Here is a 19028-nt window from a genome sequence, read left to right on the forward strand (position 1 = left end):
TAACAGCAAAACCAGACTCCAGGTGTGTTCCATTTCTGCTGGTTCTTTTAACCCGTTATGAGTTACGTAACAAGTCACATCCTCAAAAAATTCAATCAGGTTCCTAAGGCACGACCTGCCTTTGATAAAGCCATGCTGACTATTCCTAATCATATTATGTCTCTCCAAATGTTCATAAATCCTGCCTCTCTGGATCTTTTCCATCAACTTACTAACCACTGAAGTAAGACTCACTGGTCTATAATTTCCAGGGCTACCTTTACTCCCCTTCTTGAATAAGGGAATAATATCTGCAACCCTCCAATCCTCCGGAACCTCTCCCTTCCCCATTGATGATGCAAAGATCATTGCCAGAGGCTCAGCAATCTCCTCACTCACCTCCCACATTAGACTGGGTACATCTTGTCTGCTCCCGGAGACTTATCCAACTTGATGCTTTCTAAAAGCTCCAGCACGTCCTATTTCTTAATGTCTATATGCTCAAGCTTTTCAGTCTGCTGTGTCATCCCTACAATTACCAAGATCCTTTCCAGTAGTGAATAATGAAGCAAAGTATTCATTATGTACTTCAGCTATCTCCTTTGGTTCCATACACACTTTTTCACTGTCACACTTGATTGGTCCTATTATCTCACATCTTATCCTCTTGTTCATCACATAGTTGTAGAGTGCCTTGGGGTTTTCTTTAATCCCGCTCACCAAGGCCTTCTCATGGCTCCTTCTGGCTCTCCTAATTTCGTTCTTAAACTTCTTCCTGCTAGCCTTATAATCTCCTAGATCTCTATCATTATCTAGTTTTTTGAACCTTTCATAAGCTTTTCTCTTCTTCTTGACTAGATTTTCAACTGCCTTTATACACCACAGTTCCTGTAGCCTACCATCCTTTTCTTATCTTAATGGAACATACTGATGCAGAACCCCACACAAATATCCCCTGAATATTTGCCACATTTCTGCCGTATATTTCCCTGAGAACATCTGTTCCCAATTTATTCTTCCAAGTCCCTGCCTGATAGCCTCATATTTCCACTTACTCATATTAATTATTTTCCTAACTGGTCTGTTCCTATCCCTCTCCAATACTATAGTAAAGGAGAAAGAATTGTGATCACTATCTCCAAAATGCTCTCCCACTAAGAGACCTGACATCTGATCAGGTTCATTTCCCAATACCAGATCAAGTCCAGCTTCTCCTCTTGTAGGCTTATCTACATATTGTACCTTCCTGAGCACACCTAACAAACTCCATGCCATCTAATTCCCTTACCATAGGGAGATGCCAATCAATATTTGAGAAATTAAAACCTCCCACCATGACAACCCTGTTATTATTACACCTTTCCAGAATCTGTCTCCCCATCTGCTCCTCAATGTCCCTGTTACTATTGGGTGGTCTATAAAGAACACCCATTAGAGTTATTGACCCCTTCCTGTTTCTAACTTCCACTCACAGAGACTCGGTAGACAATCCCTTCATGACTTCCTCCATTTCTGCAGCTGTGGCACTATATCTGATCAGTAGTGTCATGTCCCCACCTCTTTTGCCTCCCTCCCTGTCCTTTCTGAAACATCTAAAGCCTGGCACTCTAAGTAACTTCCTGTAGTCTGTTTTCAGGACCTCCTCCCTTTTCCTACCTATGTCGTTGGTACCAATATATACTACGACCTCTGGTTGTTCACCTTCCCACTTCAGGATATCGTGGACACGATCAGAAACATCCCTGGCACCTGGGAGGCAAACTACCATCTGTGTTTCTTTCCTGCATCCACAGAATCGCCTGTCTGACCCCCTAACTATAGAATCCCCTATCACTACTGCCATCCTCTTCCTTTCCCTACCCTTTTGAGCCACAGGGCCAAACTCTGTGCCAGAGGCGAGGTCACTTTTGCTTCCCCCAGTAGGTCATCCCCCCAACAGTACTCAAACAGGAGTACTTATTGTTAAGGGGGTGTCCACCATGGTGGTACTCTTTAGTATCTGACTCCTGCCTTTCCCTCTCCTGACTGTTACCCATTTATCTGTCTCCCGAGGCCCCGGTGTGACTACCTGCCTATTGCCCCTCTCTATCACCTCCTCGCTCTCCCTGACCAGGCAAAGGGCATCAAGCTGCATCTCCAGTTCCCTAACCCGATCCCGAAGGAGCTGCAGCTCGATGCACCTGGCGCAGATGTCGCTGTCCGGAAGGCTGAGAGTCTCCCAGACTTCCCAAATCTGACACTCAGTACAGAACACTGGCCTCACAGACATACTTCCTGTTTCTATTCCTCACAGGTATCTTACCTCGCCTCAACCAGATATCGCCAAAGCCCGAATGAGCCAAAGCCCTACCACTCTGCCTCAGTCCTATGTCATATGGACTATAGATGCTGTCTGGCCTGCTGTGTTCCTCCAGCATTTTGTGTGTGTAGCTTAGATTCCCCAGCAGCGGCAGATATTCTCTTATTTGTTCCCAGTTATGTAAGACCTTGTTTAGACCACGCTTGGAGTGCTGTGTTCTCTTCTGGTTACCTCTCTACAGGAAGGATATGAATACTATAGGGAGAGTTCAGAGGAGATTTACAAGGATGTTGCCTGGATTGGAAGGCGTACCTTATGAGAGTAGGTTGAGTTTACTTGGCCTTTTCTCCTTGGAACGACAGAGGATGAGAGGTGACCTGATAGAGGTGGCATTGATCATGTGGGTAGCCGGAAGTTTGTACCCAGGGCTGAAATGGCTAACACAAGGGAGCACAGTTTTAAGGTCCTTGGAAGTAAGTACAGCGGCGATGTCAGGGGTAAGCTTTTCACACAGAGAATAGTGAGTGCGTGGAATGCACTACCAGCAATGGTGGTGCAGGCAGATTCAAAGCGTCTTTTAAGAGACTCTATTTGGAGAAATATTGGGCTATGCAGTAGGGAAATTCTAGGCAGTTTCTAGAGTAGGTTACATGGTCAGCACAACATTGTGGGCTGAAGGGCCTGTAATGTGCTGTCGGTTTTTATGTTCTATGTTCTAATTCAGAATCATCAGCAAACTAAGATATGTTGCTGTACTCAGTCCCCTCTTCAAAATCGTTAATTTATATTGTGAATTGTTGTGGGCCCAGAACTGATCCCTGTGGCATGTTTCTCTCCACTGATTGCCAACCAGAGAAGGAGGCATTTATCCCAGATCTCTACCTTGGTGAAACAGTCCATGATCTACGCTAATATGTCAATCAAATCTCCATGCAATCTTCTCTAATGGAGAAGTCTTTTATGTGGCACCTTACAGAATGCTTTCTGAAAATCCAAGTTTACAACATCCACCTGTTACCTTCTATATGCTCATTATGTCCTCAATAAAATTCCAGTAAGTTTGTCAAACAGGACCTTCCCTTCATGAATCTATGCTGTGTCAACCTGATGGAGCCACTTCTATCGACATATCTCAATTTTTCTTCCCTAAAAATGGTTTCAAGCATTTTCATGATGACAGACATTAAGCTAAATGGCCTATAGTTACCTGCCTTTTGCCTACATCAATTTTTTTTTAAAACAGCTGCATGACATTCACTGTCTTTCAATCCTCCAGGACCTGCTCAGAGTCCAGAGAATTTTAATAAATTATTACAAGTGTCTGCTCTAACTTCTGTCATTGCTTTCAGTAGTCTGGGACCTGAAAGCCAGGATCAGGGAGGCTAAAGACAGGTACAGGAGGAAGCTTGAGTGGAAACTCCAGCAGAACAACATGAGAGAGGTCTGGAGGGGGATGAGGACCATCACAGGGTTTCGGCAAACTAGCAACAGAGGAGCTGGAGGCAGTGTGGACAGGGCCAACGAACTTAACCTGTTCTTTAACAGATTTGACATTGTGACCCCTGCCCATCCCCCACATGAGCCATCTGTTGTTGGCCCCCAACCAACACATATTCCACTCTCCCCTCCTACCCCTCCTCACAGTCCCCCACCCTGCTCTCATGACTATACCCATCCCCCACACAAAACCACCATGGTGGGCTTCACAGCTCTACAGGTGAGAAGATAGCTGAAACGTCTCAACCCAAGCAAGGCTGCAGGACCGGATGGTGTCAGTACCAGGGTGCTCCAAACCTGTGCTCCTCAGCTATGTGGAGTACTTCCCCATGTATTCAACCTGAGCCTGAGGCTCCAGAGGGTTCCTGTACTGTGGAAGACGTCCTGCCTCGTCCCTATGCCGAAGACGTCGCGCCCCAGTGGCCTCAATGACTACAGACCGGTGGCATTGACCTCCCACATCATGAAGACCCTGGACAGACTTGTTCTGGAGCTGTTTCAGCCTATGGTCAGGCTACACTTAGATCCCCTCCAGTTCGCCTACCAGCCCCGACTAGGAGTTGAGGATGCCATCGTCTACCTGCTGAACCGTGTCTACGCCCACCTGGACAAGCCAGCGAGCACCGTGAGGGTCATGTTTTTTGACTTCTCCAGTGCATTCAACACCATCCACCCTGCTCTGCTGGTATCATGGATTCTTGATTACCAGACTGGCAGACCACAGTACGTGTGCTTGCAACACTGTGTGTCCGACAGAGTGATCAGCAGCACTGGGGCTCCACAGGGGACTGTCTTGTCTCCCTTCCTCTTCACCATTTACACCTCGGACTTCAACTACTGCGCAGAGTCTTGTCATCTTCAGAAGTTTTCGGATGACTCTGCCATAGTTGGATGCATCAGCAAGGGAGATGAGATCGAGTACAGGGCTACAGTAGGAAACTTTGTCACATGGTGTGAGCAGAATTATCTGCCGCTTAATGTGAAAAAGACTAAGGAGCTGGTGGTAGACCTGAGGAGAGCTAAGGTACCGGTGACCCCTATTTCCATCCAGGGGGTCAGTGTGGACATGGTGGAGGATTACAAATACCTGGGGATATGAATTGACAATAAACTGGACTGGTCAAAGAACACTGAGGCTGTCTTCAAGAAGGGTCAGAGCCGTCTCTATTTCCTGAGGAGACTGAGGTCCTTTAACATCTGCTGGACGATGCTGAGGATGTTCTATGAGTTTGTGGTGGCCAGTGCTATCATGTTTGCTGTTGTGTGCTGGGGCAGCAGGCTGAGGGTAGCAGACACTAACAGAATCAACAAACACATTCGTAAGGCCAGTGATGTTGTGGGGATGGAACTGGACTCTCTCACGGTGGTGTCTGAAAAGAGGATGCTGTCCAAGTTGCATGCCATCTTGGACAATGTCTCCCATCCACTACATAATGTACTGGTTGGGCACAGGAGTACATTCAACCAGAGACTCATTCCACCGAGATGCAGCACAGAGCGTCATAGGAAGTCATTCCTGCCTGTGGCCATCAAACTTTACAACTCCTCCCTTGGAGGGTCAGACACCCTGAGCCAATAGGCTGGTCCTGGACTTATTTCGTAATTTACTGGCATAATGTACATATTACTATTTAACTATTTATGGTTCTATTACTATTTATTATTTATGGTGCAACTGTAACGAAAACCAATTTCCCCTGGGATCAATAAAGTATGACTATGACTATGACTATGGATGCATCAGGACCTGGGGACTTCTAAACCTTTCGGCCCATCAGTTTGCTCATCACTACCTTTAAGTGACAGTGATTGCACTGAGGTCCTCACATTCCTTCATATCCATAACATGTCCCTTTGGCAAGTTAGATGCATACTTCACTGTGAAGATGAACACAAGGACAATCGCAGATAGAGCATGCAAACTCCACAAAGAGAGAAAAGAGTGGTGGGCGAGTGGGGACTGGGTGGATTAACCCTCTACCAGCTGCATCACTGTGCCACCTTCAATCAAATCCCAATGCCCTTCGTCCTAGTATATGTTACTCTGGAGAATTCAGTACTGGTGCAACAGAGAAGCTGGGATTGTTGTCCTTGGAGCAGGGGAGAGGAGATATGAATGAGAACACTGGTTAGGCTGCACTTGCAGTTCCGGTCACCCCATTACAGGAAGGCTGTAGAGGCTGTGAAGATCATTTACCAGGATGTTCCCTGAATTAGAAGGCATGTGCTATAAAGCGAGTTTGAGCACCTTGGGTTGTTTGATCTGGAACGTCAGAGGCTGATAGAAGCTTATAAAGTTTTGGGAGACAGTCAGAGTCTTTCTCTCAGATTGAAAATGTCAAACATTAGACAGCATGCATTTAAGGTGAGAGGGAGAAAGTGTAAATGAGATGTTTGTGGCAAGTTTTTGTTGAATGCCTGGAACAGACCATAGGTGTTATGCTCAAAAAAATTTTGTTAGCGGTGTATAGGAGGCTGCTAGATAGACACATGAATATGCAGGAAATGGGGAGTTATTGATCATAAACAGACAGAAGAGAAGGCATTAAATCTGGCATTGGGTTCCTGTGCTGTACTATTCTATAAAGTCTTTGAAGGAGAAGCTATAAAAGGACTGTACTCAGAGCGAGACAAAGCATGAACAGCCAAAAAAATGTAGGTGTTGGAATGTTTGGCTCCAAAAATGAGAAGAGCTGTAGACAGGCAAAGTTTTTTTTTTAATGTTTTGAGTCATTAAGATCAGAAATGGGAGCACCTGCTAGTACAGTGGAACCAGATCGTATCATCACCCACAAAAAGGAATTTGATACCTAGTTGGAAAGGGAAAAAAAGAACTAGGCTGTAGGACCAAAGTGGAAGAAGAAGTTATAATTGAATAGTGCTTTGAAAGAGGCAGAGCTTTACAGTGAACTAAGTAGACTTCTTCTATGAGCCATGATATAATGAACTAAAGAGGAAGGTTGAGTCAAAACCATTGTTGTTTTCACTTCCTATAGCTTGGGCAGCAAGTGGCCTAGCCCTGCTGAAGAAATGCTGTCATTTAAGTTTCTGCTTTTTATACACTCACTTCACTGCAGTTCCTAGGTTCCGAGCTAGCTCAAGAGGTCAATGTGGGATCCATAGTGGGATGAGAGGTGATTGACTAAATGGACACTGAGTACTCCATTCCCTGTTTGATCTATGTACTGTGTTCTAACTAAAGGACTTGAGATTCTCAATGTTGCTCTGAATGTTGCTTCTCCATTTCGAGTGGTAAAGGGTCATTGATAGGTCAGGGAATGGCACTGAGCAGGGGAAAAGAAGATTAGCCATGATTGAATTGTGGAGCAGACTCGATTGGATCAAACGGCTTAATTCTGCTCCTATGTCTTATGCTTATGGTCTTATAATGAGGATGTGTGGAGAACATGTCACAATAACAGATGATATTAAGGCAAAAGGCTATCTGCCCTTCAAGCCTGTTCCACTATTTTTCAGGAGCCTGAATGATCTACAGTCTCTCACTGCCATTTCCTTTCACTCTCCGCATATTCTTTCAATTTCCTAATTTATCGATCTTGATTTTTAATGCTCACAATAACTGAGTCTCCACACAGCACTCCAACATAGAGAATCTCAAAGGCTCATTCTCCTCTGAGTGAAGAACTGTCCCCTCGCCCCAAAATTTCCAGTAACTTTGCTTCCACTGGTGGGAGAGCCATGGACAAAAGGACCCAGCTACAAAATAAAGAGCTGGTCATTTCAAATGTAGGTGGATGGAAATTTCTTCACTCTGAGAGTGATGAACCTCTGGAATTCTTCACCCCTGTAGTGGTGGAGGTCATATCATAAAATATATTTTGTGCAGATAAATAGTTACTGTAAACATTGAGGAGCTGAGGGTCATGGGGAACTCACACAGGAGTTGAGGGCAGCATTGATCAGCCACAATCATATTGAATGGTGGAGCAGGTCTGAGGGGCCAAGTGGCTTATTCCAACTGTTTTCGTCACATGTTATAGTGTGTTTATTCACTTGGGTGGATGTTTCTGCCAACTGCATTCAAGGCCCCATTCACCTTGCACTAAATAACCCTAATTCGCTATTTTGAGAGTCAGCAACCAACTATTAAGAACTTGTGAAGAATCTTCCAAAAGTTTCACTCCAATAACCTTACTTCCATTTCAAGATCATTTTCAGGGACCCCACCATCCAGGCCATACTGTCTTCTCAATGTTGCCATCACAAAGGAGATTCAAGAGCCCAAGTTTCCACAGCACCAGGTTCAGGAACAGTTATTACCCTTCAACCAACAGGCTTCTGAACCAGTGTGGATAACTTCACTCTCCTCAGCACTGAACTGATTCCACAACCAATGGACCCTCGTTCAAGGATTTTAGAACTCATGTTCTCAGTCTTGTTTCTTTGTGTATCTATCTATCTGTCACTCATTCTTTCTATCTACCTATGTATTTGTCTATTTTATGTATTTTATTGTTATTTGCATATTTTGTATTTTCAATTTTTTTTCTTTTGCACTGTTTTTTGTCCTTCTCTGTTTTAGAATTTCACTGACTCCATTGTTCCACTCTGAATGCCCACAAGAAAATAAATCTCAATGTTGTATAGTCATAGTAATAGTCATACTTTATTAATCCCGGGGGAAACTGGTTTTCGTTACAGTTGCACCATAAGTAATAAATAGTAATAGAACCATAAATAGTTAAATAGTAATATGTAAATTATGCCAGTAAATTATGAAATAAGTCCAGGACCAGCCTATCGGCTCAGGGTGTCTGACCCTCCAAGGGAGGAGTTGTAAAGTTTGATGGCCACAGGCAGGAATGACTTCCTATGACGCTCTGTGCTGCATTTCGGTGGAATGAGTCTCTGGCTGAGTGTACTCCTGTGCCCACCCAGTACGTTATGTAGTGGATGGGAGACATTGACCAAGATGGCATGCAACTTAGACAGCATCCTCTTTTCAGACATCACCGCGAGAGAGTCCAGTTCCATCCCCACAACATCACTGGCCTTATGAATGATGATGACATATGATAATATATGGTGACATATATGTATTTTGTTAATAAAATTACTTTGAACTTTGAAGTTCACAAGTGGGTTTACTCTGTGTGGTGCAATTCATTCTGAGTTTTGTAAAGCACTGTAGATGCATCTTTCACCACACAGATTTCAATCACTCATGAGGAAGGCTTGCCACTTCTAACTTCTTGGAAAAGTTAGGAATTTGTAATAAATAACGGCTCTTCCACTGATGTCCACAGTCTGTTCCTGAATGAAAAAGGAAGTATACAGCTGTGATGCAGATTTAGCTGAGTAATAGAACAGGCTGAAAGACATACTTCTGCCCCTGAGATGAATTCTCCTCTGCATGTCAGAAAGCTTTCCCGACTTTCACTGAAATCTGTTAACCACCACTGAGTTACTACATATTTTGTTCCTGCTTTCTCACTCGAGTCTCATAAATTGTCTTCTCTCTCTTCTGCACAGAACAAGGATCAGAATTCGCACGTTGACCTCATGTACTCCCTTCTGCAGCTTCCTTTGCCTGACAGCCCAACAACACAGGGACCTGAGACATGCATTATTTACTCTGCTCCGCGAAAAGTATGGTGAGAGTGAAATGCCTGAGATAGCTGTGGTTAACAGAACTATATCTGCTCCCTACACCCGCAGGAAAAGATGAACGATCAGGGAGAAATATTGGAAGGGGAGAAATTTGACAATCAGGCCTTCTCAAAGGAGGTGGTGAATAAAGCCAACACCCGGCTGGTCAGGCAGCAGCTGTGGAGAGAGAAATTTAAGTGCCTGATCTTCAGAATGGTCACATATTTGCAGCACTTTGGTTTTATAAGCTATGAAAACCTGAGGATCTTGTGAAATAGATCCTGTGACAGGAACACTGTCCTTGTTGGGGTATTGTGTATCATGTGGAATGACTTCAATGATCAGCAATCGCTCTAAACCAGAACGACCTGCAATGCAACATTGAGCAACCAGGAAAGCTGAAGAGGCCTCTTTGGTAAGCTTCAGGAAACGTAGCCCTGGTGTAAGTCCATAGATGCTGCCTGACCTGCTGAGTTCCTTCTGCATTTCGTTTGGTCTGCTGGTTCCTGATGCAAGAGACAGATAAAAAAGTGTAATGTTTTCCTATGTATAAGCTTATTTTGAAGTGTTTATCATGTGCATTAGTTTTGCTGTCATTCTCATAATAATAGTGTTTTAAAAGTTGTTCATTTTTTATTGGAGACTGCTGCACGTGACAATAAACTAACCTGAATACTATTTGCGCTAGCTCTGTATTATAAACACAAGAGATACTGGAAATGCAATGTAACACACACAAAATTCTGGAGGACCTCAGCAGGTCTAGTGGAGTCCATGGAGAGGAAGGAATGTTTCATCAGACCCCTCATCAGGTCCTGATGAAGAGCATCAGACAAAAAAAATTGACGATTTACTTCTGTCCATTTGCGCTGCCTGGCCCTCTGAGTTGTTCCAGCACTTTGTGTGCATATACCTCTATTAATATGTTGTTCGCTCAACTAAAAGCATGGTGTGAAGGTCAGTAAATGGAATGTTCACTGTGTCAGAACAAAATTATGTTTAAAATGTGAGGTCAAACTCATGTTAATCGTTATGGGCATGTTTGTGTATAACTGCCATGAAAATTAGCTTTAAGTAGTAGCACATTACAAACTTGGCAAACATGGATTAAATAAACTTAAATGAACAAACTAAATGAATATACACTGTGGTGTTGGATGGAGACAGTCAGGCTGGAACAGACTGAATACATTTACTATTCTGAGAATCTGCTGACAAATGTATAGGGAAGGAAACAGGGCAGGACATGGCCTAACAGAGATAGGAACAGAAGAAAAAGCTGACACATTCTCTGAGGCAAGTGCTATCTGTGACTGAATTCTAGATAAATAGCTGAGGGTGCAACTTAAAAAGCAGCTCAGCCTTGCAAGAAAGGAAATGAGGGAAATAAGGAACTTCGAAAGAAGAAGTAGACCTCATGATGACTTGCGCATCGAACGTACTTCCAAAAGAGCAGGGATAAAGTTATCAGTTTGACAGCAGGAATGTAAACAAAGTGAGTTCAAGATATGGGGTGAAAGAGAGAGGAGACAGAAAGAGTGGGAGAGATAGCAAGAGAGAGGAGAGAGATACAGGAAGGAGTGTTTGAGAAAGAGGGAAAGGGATAAAAGGGGGGAGAGGGGGGAGAGAGAGAGAGAGAGAGAGAGAGAGAGAGAGAGAGAGAGAGAGAGAGAGAGAGAGAGAGAGAGAGAGAGATATGATCTTCAGCACACCATAAGACCATAAGACAAAGGAGCAGAAGTCGGCCATTTGGCCCATCGAGTCTGCTCCTCCATTTTATCATGAGCTGATCCATTCTCCCATTTAGTCCCACTCCCCCGCCTTCTCACCATAACCTTTGATGCCCTGGCTACTCAGATACCTATCAATCTCTGCCTTAAATACACCCAATGACTTGGCCTCCACTGCCGCCCATGGCAACAAATTCGACAGAATCACCACCCTCTGGCTAAAACAATTTCTTCAGATCTCTGTTCTGAATGGGCGTCCTTCAATCCTTAAGTCATGCCCTCTCGTACTAGACTCCCCCATCATGGGAAACAACTTTGCCACATCCACTCTGTCCATGCCTTTCAATATTTGAAATGTTTCTATGAGAACCCCCTTCATTCTTCTAAACTCCAAGGAATACAGTCGAAGAGCAGACAAATGTTCCTCATACGTTAACCCTCTCATTCCCAGAATCATTCTAGTGAATCTATTCTGAACTCTCTCCAACGTCAGCACATTCTTTCCTAAATAAGGAGCCCAAAACTGCCCACAGTACTCTAAGTGAGGTCTTACTAGTGCCTTATAGAGCCTCAACATCACATCCCTGCTCCTATACTCTATTCCTCTAGAAATGAATGCCAACATTGCATTCGCCTTCTTCACCACCGACTCAACCTGGAGGTTAACCTTAAGGGTATCCTGCACGAGGACTCCCAAGTCCCGTTGCATCTCAGAGCTTTGAATTCTCTCCCCATTTAAATAATAGTCTGCCCGTTTATTTCTTCTGCCAAAGTGCACAACCATACACTTTCCAATATTGTATTTCATTTGCAACTTCTTTGCCCATTCTCCTAATCTATCCAAGTCTCTCCGCAGACTCTCTGTTTCCTCAGCACTACCGGCCCCTCTACCTATCTTTGTATCATCAGCAAACTTAGCCACAAAGCCATCTATTCCATAATCCAAATCGTTGACGTACAACGTAAAAAGAAGCGGCCCCAACACGGACCCCTGTGGAACACCACTCGTAACCGGCAGCCAACCAGAATAGGATCCCTTTATTCCCACTCTTTGTTTCCTGCCAATCAGTCAACGCTCTATCCATGTATGTAACTTTTCCATGGGCTCTTATCTTGTTAAGCAGCCTCATGTGTGGTACCTTGTCAAAGGCCTTCTGAAATTCCAAATATACAACATCCACTGCATCTCCCTTGTCTAGCCCAGCGGTCCCCAACCACCGGGCCGCGGACCGGTACCGGGCCGCAAAGCGTGCGCTATCGGGCCGCGAGGAAACAATATGATTTGACGATAGGAGTCAGCTGCACCTTTCCTCATTCCTGGACTTATTTCTTGATGTCCTGGCATAATTTACACATTACTATTTAATTATTTATGGTTTTATTACTATTCAATTACTTATGGTGCAACTGTAACGAAAACCAATTTCCCCCAGGATCAATAAAGTATGACTATGACATTCTCTGTCACGCCCACTGTTGAGCTTGAACGCATGCGAGGTCATTACCCGTGCATCATCCATGTCAGCGCGGGAAGGAGATCAACTCCTCGAGCTTGCAAATGATGGCGGGCTGAAAAGTATGTTTGGCATATCATTTCTGCCGGCATTCTGGATCAAAGTCAAGGTTAAATGTCCTGAGATAGCCACGAAAGCACTGAAAATGTTGTTTCCATTTCCAACATGTATCTCTGCGAAGCAGGGTTTTCTGCAATGAATGCAACGAAAACTAAATTGCAGAATAGACTGGACATAAGGAACCCCCTTCGAGTATTGCTGTCTCCCATCACCCCTCGATAGGACCGTCTTGTCGCAGGGAAACAAGCCCAGGGCTCCCACTGATTCAGCGATATTGGTGTGTTGTAATGATTTTATATGTTCATACGGGGAAAATATGTGCTGTGTGTTTAATATCCAAACGTTACTTAAAATGTTATGACTCAGCACTCAGCCCATAACCCTCCATTCCTTTCCTGTCCATACACCTATCAAATTTAACTTTAAATGATAATATCGAACCTGCCTCTACCACTTCTACTGGAAGTTCGTTCAATACTTACTTCAAGCTCCCCTGGTAATTGACTTATCGCTATATTCACGCGAGGAAAATATGTGCTGTGTGTTTAAGATGAAATTGGTTAGATAAACCCTTTTAGAAACAAAATTAAGTGTATTAGCCACTTATCACCTATATTCCGGTCGTGATTAACACCCCCTCCCCGAACAGAATCGCTGAAATCGATTTGTGGAAAAAAATTGGCACGGGCACGTACACGCATGCGCAAATCACGCATGAGCACTGGTGCCCGCGCAAGTCTTCATGGTCATTGCAGTCTTTCTCGGGGTAAACCCAACGTGTTTGACTGCTACTCTTGTTCGCTGGCAACCCTACCACCCACCCCTCCCCCCGGTTGGCCAGTCCGCAAGAATATTGTCAATATGAAACCGGTCCGCAGTGCGATAAAGGTTGGGGACCCCTGGTCTAGCCTACATGTAATTTCCTCAAAATATTGCTGAGTTCTCAAAATATTGCATATCAAAATATGCTGAGTTCTGCCTATCTCGTCATATTCCTCCAGGTACTCCGTAACCTCATCCTTGACAATTGACTCCAACAACTTCCCAACCAGCAATGTCAAGCTAACAGGTCTATAATTTCCTTTTTGCTTCCTTGCGCCCTTCTTAAAAAGCGGCGTGATATTTGCAATCTTCCAGTCCTCCGGGACCATGCCAGAATCTATTGCCTTTTGAAAGATCATCACTAATGCCTCCACAATCTCCATGGCTACTTCCTTCAGAACACGAGGGTGCATTCCATCTGGTCTGGGAGATTTATCTACCCTTAGACTATTCAGCTTCCTGAGTACTTTCTCTGTCGTAATTGTGACTGTGCACACTTCTCTTCCCTGACACCCTTGAGTGTCTGGTATACTACTGATGTCTTCCTCAGTGAAGACTGATGCAAAATACTCGTTCAGTTCCTCCACCATCTCCTTATCTCCCATTACAATTTCTCCAGCATCATTTCTATCGGTCCTATATCTACTCTCACCTTTTATTCTTTATATACTTGAAAAAGCTTTTAGTATCCTCTTTGATATTATTTGCTAGCTTCTTTTCATAGTTTATCTTTTCCCTCTTAATGATCTTAGTTTCCTTTTGTAAGCTTATAAAAACTTCCCAATCCTCTGTCTTCCCATTAATCTTTGCTTCCTTGTATGCCCTCTCCTTTGCTTTAACTTTGGCTTTGACTTCTCTTATCAGCCACGGTTGCATCCTTTTTTCATTCGAAAATTTCTTCTTTTTTGCAATATATCTGTCTTTCATCTTCCTCACTTCACGCATAAACTCCAGCCACTGCTGATCTGCCATCCTTCCCGCTAGTGTCCCTTTCCAGTCAACTTTGGCCAGTTCCTCTCTCATGCCACTGTAATTTCCTTTAATCCACTGAAATACCGACACATCAGATTTCGGCTTCTCTTTCTCAAATTTCACAGTGAACTCAATCATGTTATGATCACTGTCTCCTAAGAGTTCCTTCACCTCAATCTCTCTAATCACCCCCGGTTCATCACACAATACCCAATCCAGTATAGCCGATCCCCTAGTGGGCTCAACAACAAGCCATTCTAAAAAGCCATCTCGCAGACATTCTCCAAATTCTCTGTCTTGGGATCCAGTGCCGACCTGATTTTCTCAATCTACTCGCATGTTAAAATCCCCCACAATTATCATAACACTGCTCTTCTGACAAGCCTTTTCTATTTCCTGTTGTAATTTGTAGTGCACATCTCTGTAGCTGTTTGGAGACCTATAAATAACTGCCGTCAGGGTCCTTTTACCCCTGCAATTTCTTAGCTCAACCCATAAATATTCTACACTTTCTGATCCTATCTCACCTCTTTCTAATGATTTAATATCATTTCTTACTAATAAAGCCACGCCACCCCCTCTGCCTACCTGCCTATCCTTCCGATACACCATGTACCCCTGGACATTCAGCTCCCATAGATATGCATCCTTTAGCCACGTCTCTGTGATGGTCACAATATCATACCTGCCAATCTGTAGCTATACGACAAGGTCATCCACCTTATTCCTTATGCTGCGTGCATTTACGTATAACACCGTAAGACCAGTATTTGGTACTTTTTGCTTTGATTGCATTGCAACTTTATTGCACTGCAATTCATCCCAATGGCTACAAATTTGCGCCATCACCTGCCTGTCCTTCCTGACATCTTTACTGCTCACTATCTTAGATTTATTTCTGTTTTCCCCTTCCTCTGCTCTGGCATTCCGGTTCCCAACCCCCTGCCAAATTAGTTTAAACCCTCCTTGACAACTCTATTAAATCTTCCCGCTAGGATATTGGTCCCCTTCGAGTTCAGGTATAACCCGTCCTTTTTGAACAGGTTATACCTCCCCCAGAAGAGATCCCAATGATCCAAGAATCTGAAGCCCTGCCCCCTGCACCAGTTTCTCAGCCACGCATTCATCTGCCTGATCCTACTATTCTTGCCCTCGCTAGCACGTGGCACAGGTAGCAATCCTGAGATTACTACCCTGGGGGTCCTGCTTCTCAGCTTCCTTCCTAACTCCCGGAAATCTCTCTTCAGGACCTCCTCCTGAAGACTAGAAATGTGTGCGTATTTGGGTTACTGTTGCCTTCCTGTCATCTTGAACCAATGTGGCCATTCTTCTCAGACCGCTTCCATTAACAAGACATTTTTGCCCACAGAACAGCTGCTCGCTAGATGTTTTTCATTTTTTGTATCATTCTCTGTAAACCCTCGAAACTGTAGTGTGTGAAAATCCCAGGAGATCAACAATTTCTAAGATAGTCAAAGCACCACATTTTTCACCAACAATCATTCCATGGTCAAAGTCAATTTGGTGAAATTTCTTCCACGTTTAATGTTTGGTCTCAACAACAACTGAACCTTCTGACTATCTCTTTGCCATTATAGGCTGATTAATTATTTGCATTAACGAGCAGGTGTACAAGTGTACCTTGTAAACTGTCTGCTGAATGGTATTTGTATATTATTGCTCTTTTATAAGATGATAAGGTCATGAGATATAGGAGCCAAATTAGACCATTTGGCCCATTGAGTCTGTTCCACCATTTCATCATGGCTGATCCAATTTTCCTCTCAGCCCCAATATCCTGCCTTCTCCCCGTATCCCTTCATGCCCTGACCTATCAAGAACCTATCAACCTCTGCCTTGTATATGCCTAAAGACTTGGTCTCCATGGCTGCTTGTGGTAAAGAATTCCACAGATTCACCACTCTCCAGCTAATGGAATTCCTCATCGCCGTTCTAAAGGACACCCCTCTATTCTGAGGCTGTGTCCTCTGGTCCATAGGAAACCTCCTCTCCACTATCAAGGCCTTTCACCATTCTATGGGTTTCAATGAGGGCACCCCTCCCTCTTCTGAATTCCAGTGAATACAGGCCCAGAGCCATCAAATGCTCTTCATATGACAAGCTGTTCAATCCTGGAATCATTTTCATGCGTTTCCTTTGAACCCTCTGCAATTTCAGCACATCCTTTCTAAGATAAGGGGCCCAAACCTGCTCACAATACTGCAGGTGAGGCCTCACCAGTGCTTTATGAAGTTTCAGCATTACATCCTTGCTTTAGTATTCCAGTCCGCTTGAAATGAATGCTAACATTGCAATTGTCTTCCTCACCACAGATTCAACCTGCAAATTAATCTTTAGGGAATCCTGCAGGACTCCCAAGTCCCTTTACCTCTCAGTGTTTTGTATTTTCTCTCCATTTAGAAATTTAAAAAATTTATTTTCTATTGGTACTTATGTTCTGATAAGAATAGCATTTATTCCCCATTTCTAAACGCTGTTGAGAATGCACTATACCCTTGGCTTAATAACAGCAATCACTAAGAGACAGGCTGCTAGTTGCTCCCTGTAATATGACTATTATTCACACAGCTGCTGTCAATATGTTGTCACGTGGAAACGTTCCAGGCTACACAGAGTTCGTTCAGGAGCTCTGCTGGTGGTGGGAGCTGGGCCACAGCTAGAGATGAGGTGACCGTGAGGAAGGCAATTTCTGAGAGGCAAGAATCTTCAGGAAGAGTCATTGCCTGGGGTTAGAGGTGCTAGGTTATGGTGTGGAATTGTCATTTTTCTTACAGTTTAACTTTGTCTGTATTTTTGTACAATCATCTACATACTGTTCATGTAAGTGTTCAGTGTGTTTTCTTGAGGTTACAGTTACCTCTGTATTTTTCTGGAAACACTTTGGTTTTAGTGGCAGGTTTCACATTACTTAGAGCTATAGAGTCATAGAACACCACAATATAGAAACAAGCCTTTCAGCCCATCTAGTCCATAACAAAACATTAATCTGCCTGGTCCAGATTTCCACCTGGACCATATTATTCCATACACTTCCTATTAACATACTGTACCTATCCAAATTTCACTTCTGGAATTGAACTACTTGCGCTGACATCTTGTTTCACATTCTCACCACCCTCTGAGTGAAGACGTTTCCTCTCATGGTCCCTTAAATATTTCACCTTTCACCCTTAACCCATGTCCCCTGGTTGGAAAGATGGCAGTTGCGAGACACAGCAACACTTTGTTGGCAGCAAACAAAAACAACTTTTTCTGAACTACTGCAATCAACAGCGTGTAATTTCTTTTTGGGAGTTGTACTTTTGAGATATCTGTATCACCTGGCATTTTTGCAGTGTTCTGGGAGATTCAGTGAACTGAACTGGAGTCTCAGAGGTACAGGTCCAGCTACAGCAGCTGTTGCTGGAGTGGAGTTGGGGCCAGGTCGAAGTGACGGGACCCAGGACCAGGAGTGAAGAATGAACCAATGTTTGGCCAATTTAAGTGTCGGGCCAGATTGAAAAGCTCAGTGTGTTGGAGCTCAGAGCAAGAGATGGGCCGGTGTTCAGCTTGCTGCACCACAAAGTTTACTCACCTCTGGCTGAACTGACTCTGTGGCTGTGGCCTGCAGCCACCGGCACTTGCTTCTGCACTGAACTGACTCGATGACTATGGCTTGCAGCCCTCTCCTCCTGGACCAGCTGCAGTGCCGAACGTGACTCCTTGGCTGTGGACTCTGTGGTTCATGCTCTGTCCGTTATTTATGAACTTTTTATTGATTACATGATTTGCTCTTTTTTTTTGCACATTGGATGTTTGACAGATATTTATGTGTCTGTGTTTTTAATGGCTTCTATTGTGTTTCTTGTTTTGTGGCTACCTGTAAGAAGACAAATCTCAACGTTTGTATATAATATGCACAGAAGACTTGGATAATAAATGTACTTTGAACCCAACCTCAGAGGAAAAAGCCTGGTTACATTTACCCCATACCTCTTATAATTCTGTATACCTCCATCAAATCTCCCCTCCATCTTCTACATTCTCGGGAAAAAATTCCTAACCTATTTAACCCTATTTTCCCTATAAGGAAGGGGGAAGATGCCAGATTAAAAAGGTTGGGGAGGGGAATGTGGCTAATTGGAAGATGATAGGTGAAGCCAGGTGGGTGAGAATGGTTAAGGTCTGGAGAAAGGGAAGGAGGAGGGGACCCAGGGGGAAGTAATAGGCAGGTGAGAAGAAGTAAAGGCTGGAGTGGGAAATAGAGGAAGTGGGGGTGGGAATTTGTTCAACTGAAAGAAGAAATCAATATTCATGCCAGCAGGTTGGAGGGAACCCAAATGGAAAACAAAGTGTTGGTCCTCCACGCTGAGGGTGGCCTCATCTTGGCATCGACTCTTTTAAATCCAGGCTCAAAACTTACTTTTATTCATTAGCGTTTGAATCCTCCTGATGTGACTGATTTTTGGCTTGTGCCTAGGCCTTTGTATTGCTCCTTTTGTGCCTATAAGCTGTTTGCCTTGTTAGTTATGTCTATGTTTCTTG

General features: G+C 43.9%; 1 protein-coding gene across 5 annotated transcripts in view; it reads left to right on the forward strand.

Annotated features, from left to right (window-relative positions):
* LOC140198114 (uncharacterized) overlaps nt 1-10532 on the forward strand; it is a 41914-nt gene extending 31382 nt beyond the window's left edge. For 4 of the 5 annotated variants that reach the window (XM_072259037.1, XM_072259042.1, XM_072259041.1 and 1 more), the window contains one exon: nt 9269-10531. In XM_072259037.1, coding sequence (XP_072115138.1) covers nt 9269-9464 — 196 coding nt within the window. In that variant the 3' untranslated portion in view covers nt 9465-10531. Of the gene's footprint in view, nt 1-9268 lie in introns of all 5 variants that reach the window. The other variant, XM_072259040.1, reaches the window with a different exon arrangement.
* The last annotated feature ends 8496 nt before the right edge of the window (nt 10533-19028 follow it).

This window comes from Mobula birostris, chromosome 5, assembly GCF_030028105.1.
Source record: "Mobula birostris isolate sMobBir1 chromosome 5, sMobBir1.hap1, whole genome shotgun sequence".
NCBI lineage: Eukaryota > Metazoa > Chordata > Chondrichthyes > Myliobatiformes > Myliobatidae > Mobula > Mobula birostris.